We start from the raw sequence: 19,359 nt of genomic DNA on the forward strand, positions 1-19,359 counted from the left end.
AAGCTGGTTTAGTGTTTAAGAAACATATTATGACTTTTTATTATCATGGCTTTTTTAGAGTTAGAGGAATTCACAGTTGCTGGACATCATTGGGAAGAGGAATGAAAACAAATCACAGAGCACCGTCACCCTCTGCTCAGAGCCTGGGTACATCTTCACATACAGCTCCATGTCTGTGTCTTGTGGCAGACATCAAAATAAATGATCCAGATAAGATGGACCCAATTCTCAAAAATGTGCAATTTCTGTAAATAGTGATTCCATATTTAGGAAGCTACACTGAGAATCTAAATTAGAGATGTGAGCAAAGATAAATATAGAGAAATGTAGACATATAATGCAATACTATTTATAATAAATATTTGAAACTATTCAAATGTAAAATAATTTTTATTAGTTAAATTATGGTGTTATTCATACTATGACAATCTGTGCAGCAATTAAAAATGATGATGTAAATTTCATGGCAATGGGGCAGAGCTATATCAACAATATAAGTGAAAAAAGGCAGATTAGAAAAGACTATGAACAGCTCTATCTTAGTTTTGTAAAAACAAACCTATATCTCTATACATATGAAAGTATAGAAGGCCTTACACCAAAATATTAATAGGAGTAATTGATTTTGGGATGGTGGGAATATATTTATTTTTATGTTCTTTTGGCTTTCAAAATTTTCTATAATGAACATGTATTATCTTTATAATAAGAAAAACAAAATAAAAATGAAAACTAATAAAACTATAAAATAATGAGGTTTAGATAAGGGAATGTGACATTATAAGAAATCTAGAAGCTATTCTATGATTTTTAAGTCACTCATTCAAAAATACTAAGTGCCTACTGTATGTCAGTCCAAGTAGAAATACAGAGACTTTAAAAGAAAAATCAAGCTCTTCTGCCTTTGAAGAGTTCACAATTTAGAACGGCAATGATGGAAATATTCTTTGCACTGTCCAAAGCAAGTAGCTATTGGGCACTAAGGATGTAGTTAGTATGACTGAAAATTTGGTGCTAATCCGTAGCCTCCTAGACCCAGTTTACGAGGGTACTGCCCTGTGACAAAATCATAGGGTCCTAAAGCTTATCTATGCTGCCTGGCAGTTCCTACTGGTATAAAGGGTCTTGAATTTTCAAAGTCCCACTTCCTGGACCCTTGTCCTCATCATTGTATCTTTATGAACCTTGTGCAGATTCAACTCAATAGCATTAGTTAACTCCATCAATTGCTTATACAGTGAAGCTTCCCCAACATCTGTTCTGCTCTACTTGTGGGAATTCCTGCTAGGTTTGTATGACATTGAACTCACTTTTTTTTTTACCTTACTAAATAGGATAGCAGCAGAAAAAACATTCAAGAGAAAAAAGAGTGAATCTTTTATGAACACTGTAGACATAAAATATCCATTTTCTTATACCCCATGTATTCGAAGTCACTTATTTCCAATAATGAATATATTTGAGAACTGACCTCTCTTTCAAGACGGGTATCCCTCATTTTATGCTTCAGGAAATTTGAGCAGATGGATTAGCATAGAAGACTTAAACTGGAAGGAGATTAATAAGTATTTATACCTAACATATACAACTAGTAAAGCAGGGCTCCCCAAAGAATGGTAAAAGAAAGCAGAGGAAAGAAGCGAGTGTATTGTTTATCAGAAAAGCACCAATGTTGTCATTATAGAAAAATTAGCAATTAGAAATTTTATTTAGTGAGATTTTACTTTATTTTATAGTTTGACATATATGACAAGGATGGCAGTTGAAGGAACAGCATCATCATATTACCAAGACTTTGTCCTCTAAAGGTCTTGATGAGGCCCTGGGCCCACCCCAGCAGAGCTAGGAGACAGAAACATCAGGACTTTAGAAAGGAGGATTAGCCAAATCTTGATAGCTTGGCTCCTTAATTAACTGAATTATTTTTTCTGACCTCTACTCTTCAGAGAAAGACAGCAAAATAGATGTAGGCTGAATACTTCCTAATGAAACTACCCTGTTTTGTGAATATCCTCATGAATTAAAGTTGTAGTTTCTAGTGCTGAATTTTTTTTCTTTTAATTTATATTTTTACATAAATTTATAAATTTAGCAATTACGACCTTTTTTTAAAGTGCAGTCTTTCCCCTCTTTTCCTTTTCTTATTTACCTCCCCTCACTCTCCTCTCCACTCCGCCCACATCAATGCCCACACTGCACCAGTAATCCTAGGTGCTACTTAATGTGTGTGCTTCCACATTTTACTGGATCTCTCTCTCTCCCTCTCCCCCTACCCTCCACATACACACTCACGCACATACTCAGTGGGGTCATATTATACACACTTCAGTGCATCTGGTTTTTCTCAATACCTCATGAAAATCTGTCCAAGCCAACTGTATGGCTCTAAATTATTCTTTTAACAGCTGCAAAGCATTCTATGCTTTAGATATACTATTGATCTAATATGGATATTTTCCCCAAGGCTTTCATTGATCAACTATGCCATAATAAATATTCTTCCACTGTGCTATTGTTTCTTGGGGATAGATTCCTGAGGGTAGAATTGCTGTATCAAAGGATAGTATAGTTCTTTTTTCTCTCTTCTTTTTTTAAAGAAAAATTGCTGCTAGACTTTGCTTCTAATTTGCAAGTGACCTTGAGTATTCGCTTTTCCTTTTCGTACCTCTGTTTTCTCACTTGTCAAGCAGGCATGTGGGACTATAGATGACCTTGAACATCCTTTGCAGCTTGTTCTAAACTTCTCTGCTTCTGCGCCTGCGCCCACTGCCCTATGTTTTGCTGCAGTGAAGTGAGAATCATCACTACTGCTGACTCAGGAACAGCATCCTGCCTGTCTGAGTCTCAGGATTCTGAACCTACATTTTGCATACAGACTAGTTACTTAGCTGAACCACTGACTTCCAAGCACGAACTCTTCTGAAACACTATGCTGAGGGAAGCTTGCCTTGATTAGTTTGCATCTCCCTGACACCAGGGACCAGTTGAGAAATGGACAACACGGCTGACCAAGTTCTAAGCTCTTGTCATTTCTGTTGAGATTTACCTCGATCTAAACAAAGGGTGCCTTAGAACACACTCATAGCAGCTTTTTCAGGATGTGTTTGAGCACTTTTTTCAGGGTGCTCCAAATTTTCCTTTAATGAAGACAAACACTTGATTATTGCATTACCAAACCACTGAATGAGGAGGGAAAATGTTACAGAGTGATTAATCCACTTTGTAAAGCTTCCTATTCTGTACATATCTACCCATATTAAACCTTCTGGACCAAGTAGAAAGAACTGTTTTATTAGCTAAATCTGAGGGGTTTCAGATGATTCTTCCAGACTGAATAATAACAATTGCTTATTGAATGCATACCTGGCAGCCAGCCTCAGTCTAGGCACTTCACATGAATACTCTTATCTAATCCTCAAACAACCTTTGAGATAGGTTAATATTATTCTCATTTTACAGATGGAGTATTTTCCCCAAGGTCACAGAGCTAGGAGGTGGTGTAGACTATCTGCAGAGCCCACAGTCTTAGCGTGGAACACTGCAGTGGAACTGGGCAGTCATAAGCAAGTGGGACAAAAATACTGCATGGCTTCTTGACTATCTTGGCAATGTCACCTAAAACCCACAGTGAGCCCTCACATCCATTAACGGTAGAAGTTTCAGGTGTTCATGGCTCCAATATCAATATCACTTGAGCCCTAACACAGGTGCTCACATTATATCCTGTGTGTGCGGTAGACCAGAGTCGACACAAACCTGGGTTCAAATCCTGGCTCTGCCTGCTGACCTTAGGCAAGTTTCTTTGTCTTTCTGTCAAACAGGCCCGGCAGCTCTTTCTTCCCTGCTGCCCAGAGTATGAAAAGAGGAAGCTCTCGGCTAACACCAGAGCAGGCGCTGGTAAAACACCTTTTCCTCTCCCTCCTCTCTCCTTCCCTAGTGCGGAGGACAGCAGCATCTTGAATGCGAAAGGCTGCCCTCCAGGCCCCCTCCTGCTCTTTCTCGGTTACAGCTTGTCTCCCGTGTGTTGGCACAGGCACTGGCGTTAGGGCTGCCACCGATGGCCTGTTTTTCAGTAGACTACCTGCCCCCCATACGGGTTTTCAAAAATTGCTATTTGTTTGCTTATCTGCAGTTGGGGGCGGGGGGAGACAAAATGATCGAGGGCAAAATCAATTACTCTTTTTCTTCTTTGACAAAGTAATTAAGGCCATAGCGATTGACTAATTCCGACCGAATGGCTGTGCCGTGATGGATGCGGATTTACGGCCTTTTCCGGGCCTTCTCGGCGGCACAGCGGCGGCAGGCTGATTATCACTCCAAACAGGCGGCCCTGGAGGGCGGGGGCGGAGGCCTGCGTCTGGAGGACTTGAGCCTTTCATTCCAATTCTTTTATTTAATACTGCGGCTCCCTCCTTGGCGCTTCCCGAGCGCCGACACGCACGACGAGCTGCCCGCTGGCCTCCTGCCCCGGCACGCTCTCCCCCGCCCTCGCATCCTACCCTGCTGCCCCGCCGGTACCGGTCATTCCGCCCCTGCGTTGGCTTCAGAGCGACCATTCTAGGTCTCCTGGCTCTAGACTCTCCCTCCACTCTCCCCCTTGGCCCCTCCTTTCTAGAATCTTGCGGCTGGAAGTGAGGGAGATAGGGGCTGAAGCGGCGCCTCCGCTGACGCCCCTCCTCCTCACCCCTCCCGCGTCCTTCCTTGCACGTCAACCGCCTCTGACCCGCCTGACGCGTGGCGGGCCCCACGCAGGAAACCAAGTGCGCACTTGGCTGGGGAGGGCCCGCAGGCGTAACGTCAAGCCTGGGGGCTGAGCGGAGGCGCAAGGCGTCACTTGTAACCAGAGTCGCAGCTGGGAATGTTCTCCCCGCGCCCGCCCTAGCCTGGGGTGTCAGTGCGCTCTGGAACGTCGATGCACCGAGGGGACGCGCATTCCCGCGCGGCACTTTGCAGGGGCGTCTCAAATGCAAACTGAGGAAACTGACAGAAGTTGGGCCAGGGCCTGTGAGGGGAGGCCTCCCCGAACCTAGAGGGGCGCCTGGAGGCGTGAGAGTCAGGAGCTACAGGGGCCGCCCTCTACAGTTCCCGCTTCCTGGTTTGTCTCGGTGGAAGCTGGGGTCTGTTAAGAAGAATCGCCAGCCAGGTTTTGTTTGTTTGTTTGTTTGTTTTCCCCCATGGCCCCGAAAGCCCATGGTGTTTTCCAGTGTCCTCTAAGGCCGAAACACGAGTCTCCGCGGGATTCTTGGTCCCGCCTGCTCTTCTAACTCTTCTCCAGCCAGAGTCCTCCACGGTCCCTCCTCCATCTCCCTTACTTCCCCCTCCCCGACCTTGCAAAGGCTCCTTCGGAGCCGGCCTCCGAAGAGAGTTCAATGCCCCCCACCCCTCCACAACTGCCCTGCTTTTATAAGGTGTACCCACCTCCTCCAGATTTGGAGGAGACCTTCTGAGCCTCAGTTTCCCCGGCTTTAAAACTGGGTGTTTCTCAAAGCGTGTTAAGGGTAAATGGCATAATTCGTAGAAAGCCCTTTCGCAGTGGTTCAATATTGAGAGCTTGCTAGTTGTTGTCTCAAAACTACAATAAAACGCGGCCTGAAACGCACAAGACAGCTCTCAAGGAAGGTGTCCTCAGGGAACCTATCCTTCCATAATTGTGCAGGCCGTGGGTCCCGAGCTGTCTACCCTCGGAGGGGCCAGGAGAGCGAGCCAGTGAGCTGAGGCATCCCAGCGCTCGAGCTCTAGCAAGCAGCTCGGCAGGCAGCGTGAGGGGCCACCACAGTGCCCCAGGCACTCACCACAGCCAGCTGCAGCAGCCTCCTTCTGCGGCCCCGCGGCATTACGCTCCTGCTGCGTGGGACGGCCCAGCCGAGTGCCATGGTGCGACCCCGAGGCGGTTGGCCAGGCTGCAGGCGACAAGGAGGGGATAAAGTGCTTTCTGTAGCTCCCCATCCCCGAGACCAGGGGTTGCCCGAACCAGGCCGGCCAGGAAGGAGGGAGGGAAAGCGTTTTACCTACGAATATCCTAGTTTCCGAACTACACCTTCCTCGTAAAGGTGTTTTCCCTTTCTTTTGATGATAGCCATTGCTTTCGACCAAAAGTCAAGTCCATCCTTTTATCGCCACCCCCTACTCCTGCCACAGTGCGGCAGAATGTCCTCCCGTGGCTTCCACGGTGATCAGCCATGCCATCTGGTTGCTGGGGATCGCGATTTGGAGGGTCTCTAAGACCTTGTGCTTCCAAATCGGGCCTGGCTGTGGAGGATTTTTATTGAGGGCTAAGCAGAAAGACTGTCCTTTGATGTAGAAAGTGACCTAAGAACCAGGTCAGTGCTGGAGATAATTTTCTTTTTATTTCTTTAAAATTTTTTCAGAGAAGCTTAACAAATTCAACGAGAGCAGTCGTAATTTCACTCCGGAATTTCTCTTACTTGTGTTAATAGAGGTAAAATAGGAATACAAACACTGGACCTCAATTTTTAAAGCGAAAATCCAGAGAGGGTAGGGCTGTGAGAATCTCAAATCCGCATACACCCAGGTGGGTACACCCTATAAAAGCAGGACCCGTATGTACCAGCCAGTGCAGAGCTGCAGCGCTACGTGCAGACCCTCATAATTTTCAGGGTAATATTGTAGAATCCACTGCCTGCAGATTTGGAGAGGCAGCTATGGGATCTAGTAGAAGAGAAAGACTGAAACGTGACAGTGATTTAACTCCTTCACCCGTGCCTACCTCGGCAGCCCAGTCGGCTCTGGTTAGCGGCTGCGCCTCGCCTCGGGTGCAGTGGGACGTGTCCCTCCCATGTTCCCCTTAATTAGGGGGAGGCAAACTTCTGTCATCTCCTCCCGCTGGCTTCGGTTTAGTAATCAAACCCACATGAGTCACGCAGAACACGCAGCCCCCTCCCGCCAGCATACTCTCGGCTGTTGTCCCTTTAAAACTCGAATCCAAGGGGGTAATGATTTATCAAACTTGTATTATCAAAAAAATGTCAAACGAAGGGCACCTTGCTTTGCACTGACGCAAATCTGGCCTTTCCCAAGGAGATATAGAAAGCGCCTCTCTTGCTGGAGCCAAACCCAGTCTTGTCAATAGCTGGTTTCACTCTCTACCCATTCAATCTGTTGCCGCCGTCAGACATGGTGAGTGGTTTGCTTTTGTTCTTTTAACGGGATTAGAGGTTGCAGGGATAGGAAGGGGGCAGATTCATTTCGAATACTTCATGTAAAAATGTTCTGTACATTTTGGAAGAGGGAGGGAGGAGAGTTGTCGCAGCCTTCGTAGTTGTACTTGTGAGCAGTACAAGTATAGGTCGGAAAGAGGTTTCCGAGGCTGTGCAGCTGAGAGGTTGTGTACCCGCCTGGGACTCTAGGCACTGTCCTCGGTGCTGAAATCAGATACCGGTACTGAGGCGAGTCGCTCTAGGTCCTAGAGGCTATTGAGATTAGAATGCTTGCTGTAGTCAAGGTACTTAGATTGGTGCAAATTAAGGAGTTCTCATCTATGCATTTGTGAAAGAAGGTTCGACGAGAGGTGTGCAGTTGAGGTGAAGGTAATAAAATTATCCTCACAGTTTATAGTAATTACTGGTACTAATATTTAGGAAGCCATGGAAAATAACAATGAGAGTGAAAGCGGAGGGAAAAAAACCACCGCTGGCAGTTATTTTCATTCGCACCCCAATTGAGAGAAAGCAAATGAAAATTAATTTTGAATTTTGGTCCCCAAGCAAGTGTAGGGGCATGGAGGATATCAGAATCCTGTGAATAGTTATTCTGGGTTGGTGGTGGGGTGGTGGGAAGACAAAAACTTTGCTCATTCTTTTGCATATCTGGGAATCTGGAAGTGAATTGGGTTGTGTAAGATAACAAACCTGGTTACCATCTTGTGTTTTAAATTAAGTCTGGTTTATTATTGTGGTTGTTATTTTGGTCACGATCCTTTTCCCCTGCATTTGCTACCTGGCAGGCGGGGATGAGTTTTGGAGCACTGGGATTCACACAACGGATTTGGCCTGAAATGCTCGCAGGTGCCAGGGCCTCAGCTTTGTGGCCGCAGCTTGTCTATCGCTTACGGAGAAGAAAAAATGGCAATGTGCATTGTTGAATGACAAAGGAAATGGGGCGGAAAATTAAAGAATCTTTCTACAATAGTGATAGGGACATGGGCACCCTATAGCCGTGATGTGAAATCCAAAGAGGGCGGGGAGCTCGTGTCTGTAGGGCCCTTTCCACCCGCCCCGTCTCCCCCCCCAAAAAACATTTCTGCCTCTTTTCCCAGTTCTCCATCAGGGAGGAGAATATTAGTTTCTTTATGTCATCTAATTATTGACAAGACAGGCAAATTGAAAAAAATACTGATGGCATTTTTCCTTGGAGAAGGAAAAAAAAAATCCAGATCTCAATTCGTTCCCTAGATATTGTGTTTGGACCTGAGTTATGAACGTCTCTGTATGTAGATACAGGTATTTTCTAAAGCTGCCTTGATTTTTTTTTTGCATGGACTTCCCGTTGTCTTTACAGGATTGCGGTGCTCCCAAGGAAATGAATAAACAACCAGCCAACAGCCTGGAGGCTGCGGTGGCGCCAGGCCACCACGATGGCTCCTGTGCGCCCAGGACGAGTCCGGAGCAGGAGCTTCCAGAGGCCTCCCCCGCACCACTGCCGCGTGTACCCAGGTCTGCTTCCACCGGCGACCAAACTTTCCAGTCCCCTGACGCGCGAGCCTGTGAGGCTGAGCCGCTAGGAGTGGGTGCTTGCAAACTCAGTAGCCCGAGGGCGCCGGTGGTCTCTGCGGCTCTTCGGGACTTGAGCGAGACTCACAGCGCACAGATCCCCCATCCTGGAGGCGCCGGGCCCGGCAACACGCTGCATTGTAAGATTCCGGCCCTGCGCGGCCCGGAGGAGGATGCGAACGTGAGTGTGGGCAAGGGCACCCTGGAGCGGAACAATACCCCGGCCGTGGGCTGGGTGAATATGAGCCAGAGCACCGTGGTGCTGGGCACGGATGGAATCACTTCCGTACTCCCTGGCAGCGTGACTACCGCTGCTGCCCAGGTAAGCAGGTCTCCCTCGGCCCGCGCTGCCTCCTGCTGCTCCCCAGGTGCGCGAGATGTAGCCGGGCCTTGTCGGATGCACGTGTGCTAATGGGGAGACTGGTTGGCAGTGCCAGGTAATGGATGCGGGAGGAAGCTTTGGGGCTTCGGAAGCTCGCACTGCGCTGGGGTCCCCAGTTCAGGGCACGAGGGCTGTAGTGACCCTACCAGAGGGATTGCGACCTTAGGAGCTGCCGCTATCTGACCCTTGGTAGTCTCAGTATTGGAAATAGGAGCGCAAACTCATTACGCATTTGAGGCAGATGGATTCCTAGCCATTTATGCAGACAGGACTCATCCTCTTGCCAATAACTGGGTCTTTTCTCTAAAATTTTTCTTAATTAAATAAGAAGAAAACCCCTGGAGGAAATAATAGTTTAAGTTCTGTGGCCTTTTCACTATGAGTTACTGTTTATCGGGTGAGAACTCATTTGATTTATAGGTGCCAACTGCTGAAGCTTGAGCTTCAGGGCTCTTCCAAGACCCAGAACCTAATTTTGTAATCATCACAATTTTGTATGGTTTTTTTTTTTCCTTCTTCTTCTTCAAGAGGACCTCTATCAATTGTATAAGTTTCAGGCTCCGCAGACCTGGAATCACCTCCTGTATTTGATCCTCTGTGTTCAATTGGAGACATGGAAAACCCACCAAGCAAATCCTAACCTAGGTTAGGGATAACGAACTATTATGGTGACCCCATCTCTCATATAGGCTTCTGTCTTCTTCCAATTCCCTCCAGTCTCTCTCCTTCCTCTGAGCTCTTCTCTCTCCTGTTTCACTTACTTCAGCTCTTCCATTCCCATTGCTCGCCTTTCCACTATCCCTTCTCCTTCCTGAGCTCAAGAGCTAGACACGTATCCAGTGGTGGGTGCCTGAACCAGAATATTGTATGAGATTTCTGGTTTATATAGCTCTTCTGTTCATATTCAATATAGTGTTTGCACACACACACACACACACACACACACACACACACACTCACTCACACACTTATCCACAGGCCCATGTAGCAAGAAACAAGCTGTTAGAATAACTAGAAATGAACAGACACAGGCTTTCCCTCTCACCTTGTTTTTGGGGTCCACTTCTGGAGCATTTCTCTGTGTATAGTAACTTCCTCTGATAACATGTGCCCAACCGTGTGACCCCAGGTGGAGGCAGAATTTTATTTCACATGCCTTGCTTAACCTCCGCACTGCGGCAAAAGCAGCTGGAATTCCCACTCTTCTATAGCTTTGGAAGAATTGGAGGGTGGGGGTGGGGCTGGAGGTAGTATCCGTGGGAAGAGCATAGGGGGGATGTTGAAGATGTTCAGTATAGATCAAGCCCTGCATTTGCCTGTTTTCAGTTCTACTCACCTTTCTATTCTTGCCTTTCTGACACCTACCTCGGCCCTCCTTCTCTCTCCCCAAGACTTCCTCCTCTCCTGACAGCTGCTTCTTTATCTTCCATGGCTTATGGAAGAGTGTGGAACATACCAGGTTGCTAGAATAGGAGGCAGAGGGTGACTGAGGAGATGGAAGCCATGAAGTGGCTTGGGTCTCTGGAAGCTTTGTGCAGTGTCTAGGTGTCCTGAATATTGTTATTTTTATTTGAGGTTGCTCCACCGCCAGCCTTTTCTGCTTAGTAGTGAGGCATTCCAGAATGAGGTATTGCCCCAAGAGAATACCTTAGTGTGAACTTGCAGAAGTGACCCCCAATGGTCCATAGACTGCTGGAGCTAGAAGATGCCTGAGGGGACAGTTATTCTAAGCCCTTCACTTTACAGATGGGGACACAGAGGCTCAAAGAGACAAAGTGACTAGCCTGAGGTTGTCCAGCTGGTTAATGGTAAAATTTAGACCAGAATTTAAGGTTTTCAACGTCCCATCTCTTACCATACCTACCTTCTCTATTCTTCCTCTTGTTACACTGATACATCTCCCTCCTGCCCATCTCTCTTACTCCACTGCTGAAAGTGGCCCCTGCTTAAATTAGCTGACCAGGTGAATTCTGACTGTAGGCTTTGGCAGAGAAAGTGAGGCAGGGGCTCCCGCTGGCTTCAGGCATTACAGCTCTCTTTCTGGCCTTAGCACAGACTCCAGAGGGAGAAAGGGCTGAAGGAAGGGATGTGTTGAGGAGTTTTGGGAGGGAGAGGTTGGTTAGGGACCTGCTTGCTTGGGACTCTAGGCATGATATTGGGGGCCTGCTTGCCTAATAAACTCTTGGTCAGGGGTTGGGGATAGAGGGATCTGCTTGCGATCAACCAATGGGTTCAAGGTTTGGGGAAATCTGCTTGCTGATGTGCCCTGACTGCAGGATTTGGGAGTGAGATGTTCAGAGGTCTCCTTAAGATGGATCTCATATTGGAATCGGGAGCCTGCTTGCTGAAAGAGTCCTAGTGCAGGGTTGAGGGGTGAGGGTCTTGCTTGTAGGTGCATTCTCTTCAGAATTGGGGATCCTGCTTGCTGATGCATCCTTGGTTGAAAAGTGGGGGCCTGCTTGCTGGGAAGGACCCTCAGCAGGGGGGAGGGTTGGAATGGGACCTGCTTGCTGACCAACCTGGGGCTGTTATCCGACAATGTGCTTTTCCGCCTCCAGGAGGACGAGCAAGGGGATGAGAATAAGGCCCGAGGGAACTGGTCCAGCAAACTGGACTTCATCCTGTCCATGGTGGGGTACGCAGTGGGGCTGGGCAATGTCTGGAGGTTTCCCTACCTGGCTTTCCAGAACGGGGGAGGTATGGCTTTTCCGGTCTTTCCGCCTGCGGCGCTGTGGGGAGGGCACTTGGGGGTTGGGGGGAGGGGCCCAGAGTTCCTGGACAGGCCGGGAGGGGAGGCTCAGGGAAGCCTCCTTACACTCCAGCCCTATCCCATGTAGGCAACTGTGCTAAGCCAGAGGGCAGAAGCTGCAGTAACTGGTTGGCATTAGATCCAGAAGGCTTTAATCTGGAGATGGAGCTTAGGGAAGAGGTGGGCCCTCATGTTCCCCCACTGGTCCTGCTGGGTCCTGCGCCAAGTGTGCAGGGAAGTTCAAACTAACCCAACATGTATTCAGGTAGGGCTGCACTCCGTGTACCTAAATGACTTTACCACCAGTAGCTGTGTGGTTCTGGACATCGAATTAAAGATATTTTAAGATTATAACCTGGAAATCCTAGCCTAATAGAAGACTTTGGGAATGGGCACTTAGATGGTACTGAATGCTGGCTGTAGGTGAACGAGGAGGTGAGAGCAGAGAGGAGCTGGGTGTTGTGCTCTCAAAAACCTCTCAGAAGTACCCCATACCTATATCCTCTTGGGTATGAGCGGGGCTTATTTTGGCTAGCAAAATCGTTCAGCAAAAACGGATTTCGTTTCATTTGCCCTAACTGGGTGGAAGAAACTGCTTTTGAAGAAAAACCGTTTCTGAAAAGGTGAGGATGCCAGTTAGACTTGGATCAGCTGCCGGATCTCTAGGATCCGTTCTACCTCTTCTGTACCCGTGAAGGAGGGACCTGACACATCCAAGGTCCCCTTTGCTTACCCTCACATTGTTGAGGCTCTACAGTGCCAGCAGCCGCCCCTATGTTGGCTGACAAGTTACCCTCTAGGAATAAAAATTTGTACCTAGAAGTCTCTCCCACAGTTTCTCAACTAGACCAGAGACCTAATTTGCCCCAACAAATTAGGCAGCTTAAGGTGTTTTGTTTGTTTGTTTGTTTTTGTTTGTTTGTTTGTTTGTTTGTTTTTGTCTCTTGGGTGGGCTCCAGGAGAAATTTGATGCATAGGGAAACTGACAAGTATTGCTCCATAGGACGATTAAAAGAGGAAAAAATGTTAGCTTCCACGCCCCTCCCCCCACCACACCCAATTCCAAATTAGGACACGTTGACAAGTACTTATGAGGACCACAGAGCATTTGCAATCAGGGGGGCCCTGGAAACCTAAGAATGTGTGCTGGCCACTCAGATATAGGCACCACAGATGGGTTTCCGCTTGGCTTTCTGCAGGCAGTCCTCAGACTAGGGTGCAGGAAGTGAGCCTGAGGTGCTATAATAAAGCCTCCAGTGACAGGAAGCGGGGTGAATACACACGATCGGGGTAGGGAGAGGGAGTTCCAGTCAAGTGAGTTTGGCTGGTGAAAGTGTCTGCGCTTTGCTTTATCAGAGATCTGCCAAGTGCAGGGGGCTCCTGCACGCGCTCAGCAGTTCTCTGAGCTGCGGGGGACCAGGCCCAGGAGGGAGAAGCTGACTTCTCCGCACTGCGGCTCCCGAGCACCCGCGGCCTTCACCGCGGGGTGGAGAGCTCACTGCCTCCTTCCCAGGAGCAGAAAAGGATTGCCCAAACCACGTCTTTCGCTAAAATTCTGTCAGGAAAGGACAAAGCAGGACACTTAATTTTACTCGTCATCAGCCCAGGGCTGCTGTTGAGTTTTCCTGGGTTGGGGAGCCTCCCCCGACTGCCCGCCCCACCCGCGCAAAAAGTGTCCCTTCTCCGGACAGGAAGTTGGGGAAAGGGTGTGCAGAAGGAGTGAAATGGAGAAAGATCAGCTTTCCTTCTGGAGCAGTGTTCTGATTCAAGCCTTTTAAGAGATCATGGCTATTCCCCAAGCTTCTCTAAAACAACCCCACGAATCTTTGAAGGGAAAGAACCCCATAGTCTAGTTAAGACTCCGTCGGAATGATTGTCAGATGCTCAGTGCCTGGGAAAGCTACTGTGGAAGGACTGACCAGGGAGACTTCTTGGAGGAGGAAGCATTTGAGTTGATCTAGAAGGATGGTAGGGACTTCTTATGTGGAGAAGGATGTTGAGAAGTGTGTGATGGCTGCGGTTGTGGGAGAGGGATGGATACCCGGGCCACCTGTCTGGCAGAACAGGCCCATCCCCCGTTTGCAGAAGGTATGCAGGTGACATGGGTTATAAGCTGAGGAGGGCTCCCAAAGTCTAGCTTAGCAGATGTTAGGTCCTTGGAAGGTGGAGGTGCCAATGAGATGACAAGATTTCACCAAATCTGACTCTAGCACTGAGTCAAAGACATGGATTTGTTGAATTCTGAAAGGGCTTAATTTTGAGACATTGAAGTACTCTAATAAGAAAAAGAAAAGACTAAAATCTGACCAGCACACTACCCTAGCATCCAGTGGGGAATTGAAAAAAGGAGTGCGTTTGCAGGGTACCCTTGTACTTTTCAGAAGAGGGCTTTTAAATGTCCTGGGTGCCTGCGGTTGCGCTGGACCATCAAAAGCTTCCTGGAAGTGGAGAGGGAGTCAGCTCCCACCACGTAGCATGAAGGTGGGCTGGAGCCCAGCCTCGGCCTCCCAGGGCTCTCACTTCCCATTCTTGCTTTCCAAGGTGCTTTCCTCATTCCCTACCTGATGATGCTGGCTCTGGCTGGGTTGCCCATCTTCTTCCTAGAGGTGTCACTGGGCCAGTTTGCCAGCCAGGGGCCGGTGTCTGTGTGGAAGGCCATCCCAGCCCTACAAGGTGAGTCCACGCTGCCTCTCAGCCCCCTCAGCCCTACCCTGCTCTCTCTGGCACCATGCGGCCCCCTGAGAGGGAGACCTGCCTTTGTGATCAGTAGAACTCACTCCTTCCTTCTTTATTTGATCAATTCCCTCTGATGGACCCTCCGATGAATGGCCCAAGATCACTTCCGGCATCATTCCATTCCCGGCAGAATGCCTCAATGTCCTTGGTAAACAGAGTCTACTCCACTATTAGTGTATCCATCTGTAAAAGAGAGCAAGACCTAGGTCCCCTCCCTGTGCCCAGCTGTAAGAATTCCATAGGATTTGGGATGACGTAAATCCTGGAAATTTTGCTTCCACAGGCTGCGGCATCGCAATGCTGATCATCTCCGTCCTAATAGCCATATACTACAACGTGATTATCTGTTACACGCTTTTCTACCTGTTTGCCTCCTTCGTCTCTGTGCTGCCCTGGGGCTCGTGCAACAACCCTTGGAACACGCCAGAATGCAAGGATAAAACCAAGCTCTTGTTAGGTGAGTCTGGATACACCCACCTTAGGCTAAGCATTCATTTGTCTGTTCATTCAATAAAGATTCACTGAGCACATATTATGTTTGCCAGGCCCTATGCTAGGTATTGATGGCATAGAGACTAAAAAATATAAACATATACATAATTCTAACATTTAAAGAGCTAGTGGCCCAGAGAAGTGGTAATCAAACTTTTATTTGCTCAGGAATACCTGGATTGTTTGTTAAAAATGCAGATTTACAGGCCTACCAAAGTCTGATTTATTAGATTTGGGTGGGCTCTGGAAATTTATTTGCATTTTAACAAGGTCCCAGGTGACTTGTATACATGATACAATTTGAAAAGCAATGAAGTCCGAGTCTAGGAGAGTGATACAAGTGATTCTGGGTCTATACTTCACAAAATACTGCTCAGTGAATGGGGTAAATATGAGAACAAACACAGACTGGAGACCTCTGATAGAAATGTGTATGATGTAATCCTGGAAGAAAGGAAGTCTGCCTGGGGAGTCAGGGAGTGCTTCTGGAGGACGGTTTCGGACCCGAAATTCACTGGAACTTGAGGACTCGGGAAAGCTATCAGTCTGTTGGGTCAAAGGCAGGAGAGTGAACATGAGGAAGAGCAGGCGGATTTGTCAGCAAGGCTTTCTGGTCTATAAGACATCTTGGCCCCTGAGGGTACGTGTGTCTGCATCAGGTAACTTCTCTCTGGGTCTCAGTTTTTCTCATTTGAAAAATAGAAACAGTAACAATATCCATCCTACCTACCTCACTACTGTGAGGAGAAAAGAAACAGGATATGATAGCAGTTGTGTCTTACAGAGACACAAACAGAAGGTGCTAGTATCAGTCACCTTTGAAGGCTCCGGTTACCTTAATCGGCACCATAAACTAGTGGTTTCTTCTTTCTCCAGATGATCTGTTATTTCCCTTAAGCTGGGTCTGTGCTGAGGTCAGAGTCCTGTGATCTCTATATAATTGGTTCCTAGTGCTGGCACCCAAATCAGCTCTTTTTGTCCCTATAGCCCGCACGTTGCAGAATGACATTATTTAGCCCTTGGAGTATGTGAAGAGAGAAGGATTCATTCTTTTCTCCCATGCCCACCAAGAGATGCACATACCTAAAGGCAGAAATTCACACTGGACTATTTTTATACACACAGTCATACACATATACAACATGACCAACCTCCACCTAGAGAATCTTTGAGTAAGACTGGAGAAGAGCTCAAACTGGAGACTTGTGTCCATTAAATTCAAACCCTGTGCACCCAGGATGAGGATTTGTGGAGGGTCCCAGGTGCGTGGCTCACTAGTGGTATTGTGACCAAGGGTAAGTGTCTCTTAGACTCTCTGGGCCTCTGTGTCCTCATCTTTACAATATTCATGTTGACAGATTCCTAGGTTAGAGCAGTGGTTTTCGACCCAAGTTACTACACATTAAAATCACCTAGGGAACTAACAAAGTGAAATTTCATTTAGGGGCCACACCAGATCAATTAAATTGGATGATCTGGGAATCTGTATTTTTAAAGTTCCCCAGGTACGCCCAAGGATAAAACTCATTAGGTTGCCATTTTTTCACATCTCTTAGTTAGCTGGTCTTAACCACTTTTGGAATGGAGTGCCTCACCTTCTTTGCCCTGTAGTCGCTGCCAGGCCAGTGGTCACTTCTGCAAAGCTGCCGTCTGGGATAATCTCTCTCAGCAGCTGTTCATAGATTCACAACCAACGATCTGCTGCCAGAATGGCTTCCTGAAAATGATCGCCATGTTAGGCCAGGCACATTTTCCAGGATGTGCGATCTGGAATGGAGAAATACCTCAAGGTCATCTCAGAACCCTGCTTGTGCTTTCCAGATTGTGCCTAGGAGGACAGTCACTTTTCAAGAATGTGCCTGCTGGAGGAGGGCTGTTGCCTTGATTCAGGCTCCATGGGAGCTTCTCTGGGGACATCCCTCAGGGACACATGGGTCATAGTGATTGGTGTCCTGCAGCTGTCCTCTGAAAGGAACGCCATTCTCTACTAACAATAACCACTAATATTTGTGGAGCACCTTAATACTTCATAGTAATAGCTAGCATCATTACTACATGCCGAGCACCATATTAAACCCTTTTACTAAAATTACCAATGTTGGACATATGTTGGACAACAAGCCAATAGATGGCTTTGAATATTATTTCTACTTTACAGAAGAAAGAACTGGAGCTCAAGGTCATAGACCTGTGGTAGACCTGGGATTTGAACCCAAGTTTGCCTGCCTCCCGAGATCCTCATCCTAACTACCATGCTAAAAGCTCCCCAGTCTACAAAGCAGCTTTATAAATGATGTCTCTGCTCTTTCTAATAAGAGCTCTATGAGTTCTAAAGGGCAGGCGATGTGATCACTATTTTACAGGTGAGAAGTCACTATTTCACTGGACTTGAAGTCTCAGTGAGCGGAAGTGTCAGGCTGTAAGTTGAAAGGTAGAATCAGCACTGGGATTTGGGTCTCATGACCCCTGATCCTTTGCTCATCCAGGGTTCCTGAAGAGTCCTTGGTCCAGCAGGTTCTCCTCCCTCAGTCTCAGCAGAGTGATGTCAGTCCAGGTGTCACCTAACTGTTTGTATTTGAGGTTCTATGGGGTAAAAAGAAAGCTTGTCTGAACAAATAGTTTGACTTAGTAATTTCACTTCTGGAGATTTTTCTTTTAGGGGGAATCAGAGATTGCAGTTAAGGACTATACATTATTGTTCAGCCACATTTACAATCTTGGAAAACACTAGAAATACTAAAAATTCAAGTTATTGCTAAATAATTTCATAGTTCCAGTAAATTACAGTGAATGCATAAGATGAGGTATTCTATAGTCATTAAAAATAAATATTTCTAGGACGTGGTTCCATAGTGTAGCGGATAGCATATCTGCTTTACATGCAGAAGGTCCTAGGTTCACGCCCCAGTGAGCCACACTCCACGGTCTATGGCCATGCCACCCTGAACAAGCGCGATCCCGTCTGATCTCAGAAGTTAAGCAGGGTCGGGCCTAGTTAGTACTTGGATTGCAGACCACCTATGAAGACCAGGTGCTGTAGCATAAATAATAATAATAAAGAAAAAATGAATATTTATAAAATATGGGGAAATCCTTACCATATTATATTAAATATCAAAGCAGGATACAGATTTCCAGTACACTTTTGTTTTTCCTAGCAATATCTGCATGGATAGAAAACATAGGAAGGTGATACACAAAAAGGTTTTTGGGCCATTCTTTCTTTTCTGTATTATCTATCATAGACAGGTATTTCTTTTATAGTCAGAGTATCTGTATATGTTTATGTATGCAAGTGTGTGTGTGTGTGTGTGTGTGTGTGTACGCGTGCGTGAGTGTTTTGAAGCAAGCTGAGCACTTTGACTAGGCCAGGTATGTGGGTAGAGGTGCCCCTGGTTTTGTGGAATTTTCAATTTCGCTCACAATAACTGAGGAAACATTAAAGGCAGAATAAAGACATTATACAGCTAAGCTCATAGTGGACGGATATAAACCAGAAAAACTATGTAAGCTCTGAGCAGAGAGAGACAATGGACATTTTTCACTCTGATTATTCCCTGGGAGTATATAGACAGGCTGGGCAGATTTTATCTCATTCTTAGTGCTTTAAATTTTTTCGTTTCTCTGTTAAAAAGCAAAGTGTCACTCACCCTTTCTTTGTGTAGCCCCCATCTGTTCTCTGTGTTATCTGCATGTGAGTGTATTCCATTGCTGCGGACAGGCCATCCCTTGTGGAAGTGCTCTGGGTTCTTTGGGGTCCTGGGGTGACTTAGAACTAAGGTGATGGTGTTCTGACTTACAGACACAGGTGGCTTTATAGTGCCACTGTTCTGATGGACAAGTTGGGAGTCCAGACAATGGATGTTCCAGGTTCTCTCCCAAATGGCCATTCTGGAAGAAGCTTGTTTAGGAAACAACTCCTTCCCCTAGTGCAGTATTCCACAAATTAACTTCCAGGCTCACCCTCTCCCTCACAACCCATAACTATATTACCCTTGTGATAGCAGGCAGTTGGTCCCAAGGGAGAGGGGGTAGATCGCCTGCCATTATGACCTTCAATCACAGCAGGAAGGTATGTACCCTGTGGCCCTCTTAGCATTGCTAGGGACACACTTCCCAGAGCCCTCCCTCAGATTCGAGATGCCAAGGCCCCAGAGCTGCTCCAGCCCCAGAGAGCAGCCCCGGCCCTGTCCATGGATAGAGACTGAATTTGTCCTATATCTCTAAAGTATAGGTTGTAAGAAAGACTGTCTTCCTTAGGGGCACTCAAC

General features: G+C 47.0%; 1 protein-coding gene and 1 pseudogene across 3 annotated transcripts in view; both read left to right on the top strand.

Moving 5' to 3' along the window:
- The first annotated feature begins 6,877 nt into the window (after positions 1-6,877).
- The window catches only part of SLC6A5 (solute carrier family 6 member 5), a 49,408-nt gene continuing 36,926 nt past the window's right edge, over positions 6,878-19,359 (top strand). Inside the window, exons 1-5 of one of the 3 annotated variants that reach the window (XM_011377782.1) lie at positions 6,878-7,137; positions 8,518-9,051; positions 11,670-11,808; positions 14,402-14,533; positions 14,880-15,053. In XM_011377782.1, the coding sequence (XP_011376084.1) occupies positions 7,135-7,137; positions 8,518-9,051; positions 11,670-11,808; positions 14,402-14,533; positions 14,880-15,053 (982 nt within the window). In that variant the 5' untranslated portion in view covers positions 6,878-7,134. Of the gene's footprint in view, positions 7,138-7,444; positions 7,463-8,517; positions 9,052-11,669; positions 11,809-14,401; positions 14,534-14,879; positions 15,054-19,359 lie in introns of those variants that run through there. The other 2 variants (XM_023521887.1, XM_023521888.1) reach the window with 2 other exon arrangements.
- On the top strand, positions 18,013-18,131 carry LOC111730583 (annotated as a pseudogene).

The sequence above is a fragment of the Pteropus vampyrus genome, unplaced genomic scaffold, assembly GCF_000151845.1.
Source record: "Pteropus vampyrus isolate Shadow unplaced genomic scaffold, Pvam_2.0 Scaffold321, whole genome shotgun sequence".
NCBI classification, from domain to species: domain Eukaryota; kingdom Metazoa; phylum Chordata; class Mammalia; order Chiroptera; family Pteropodidae; genus Pteropus; species Pteropus vampyrus.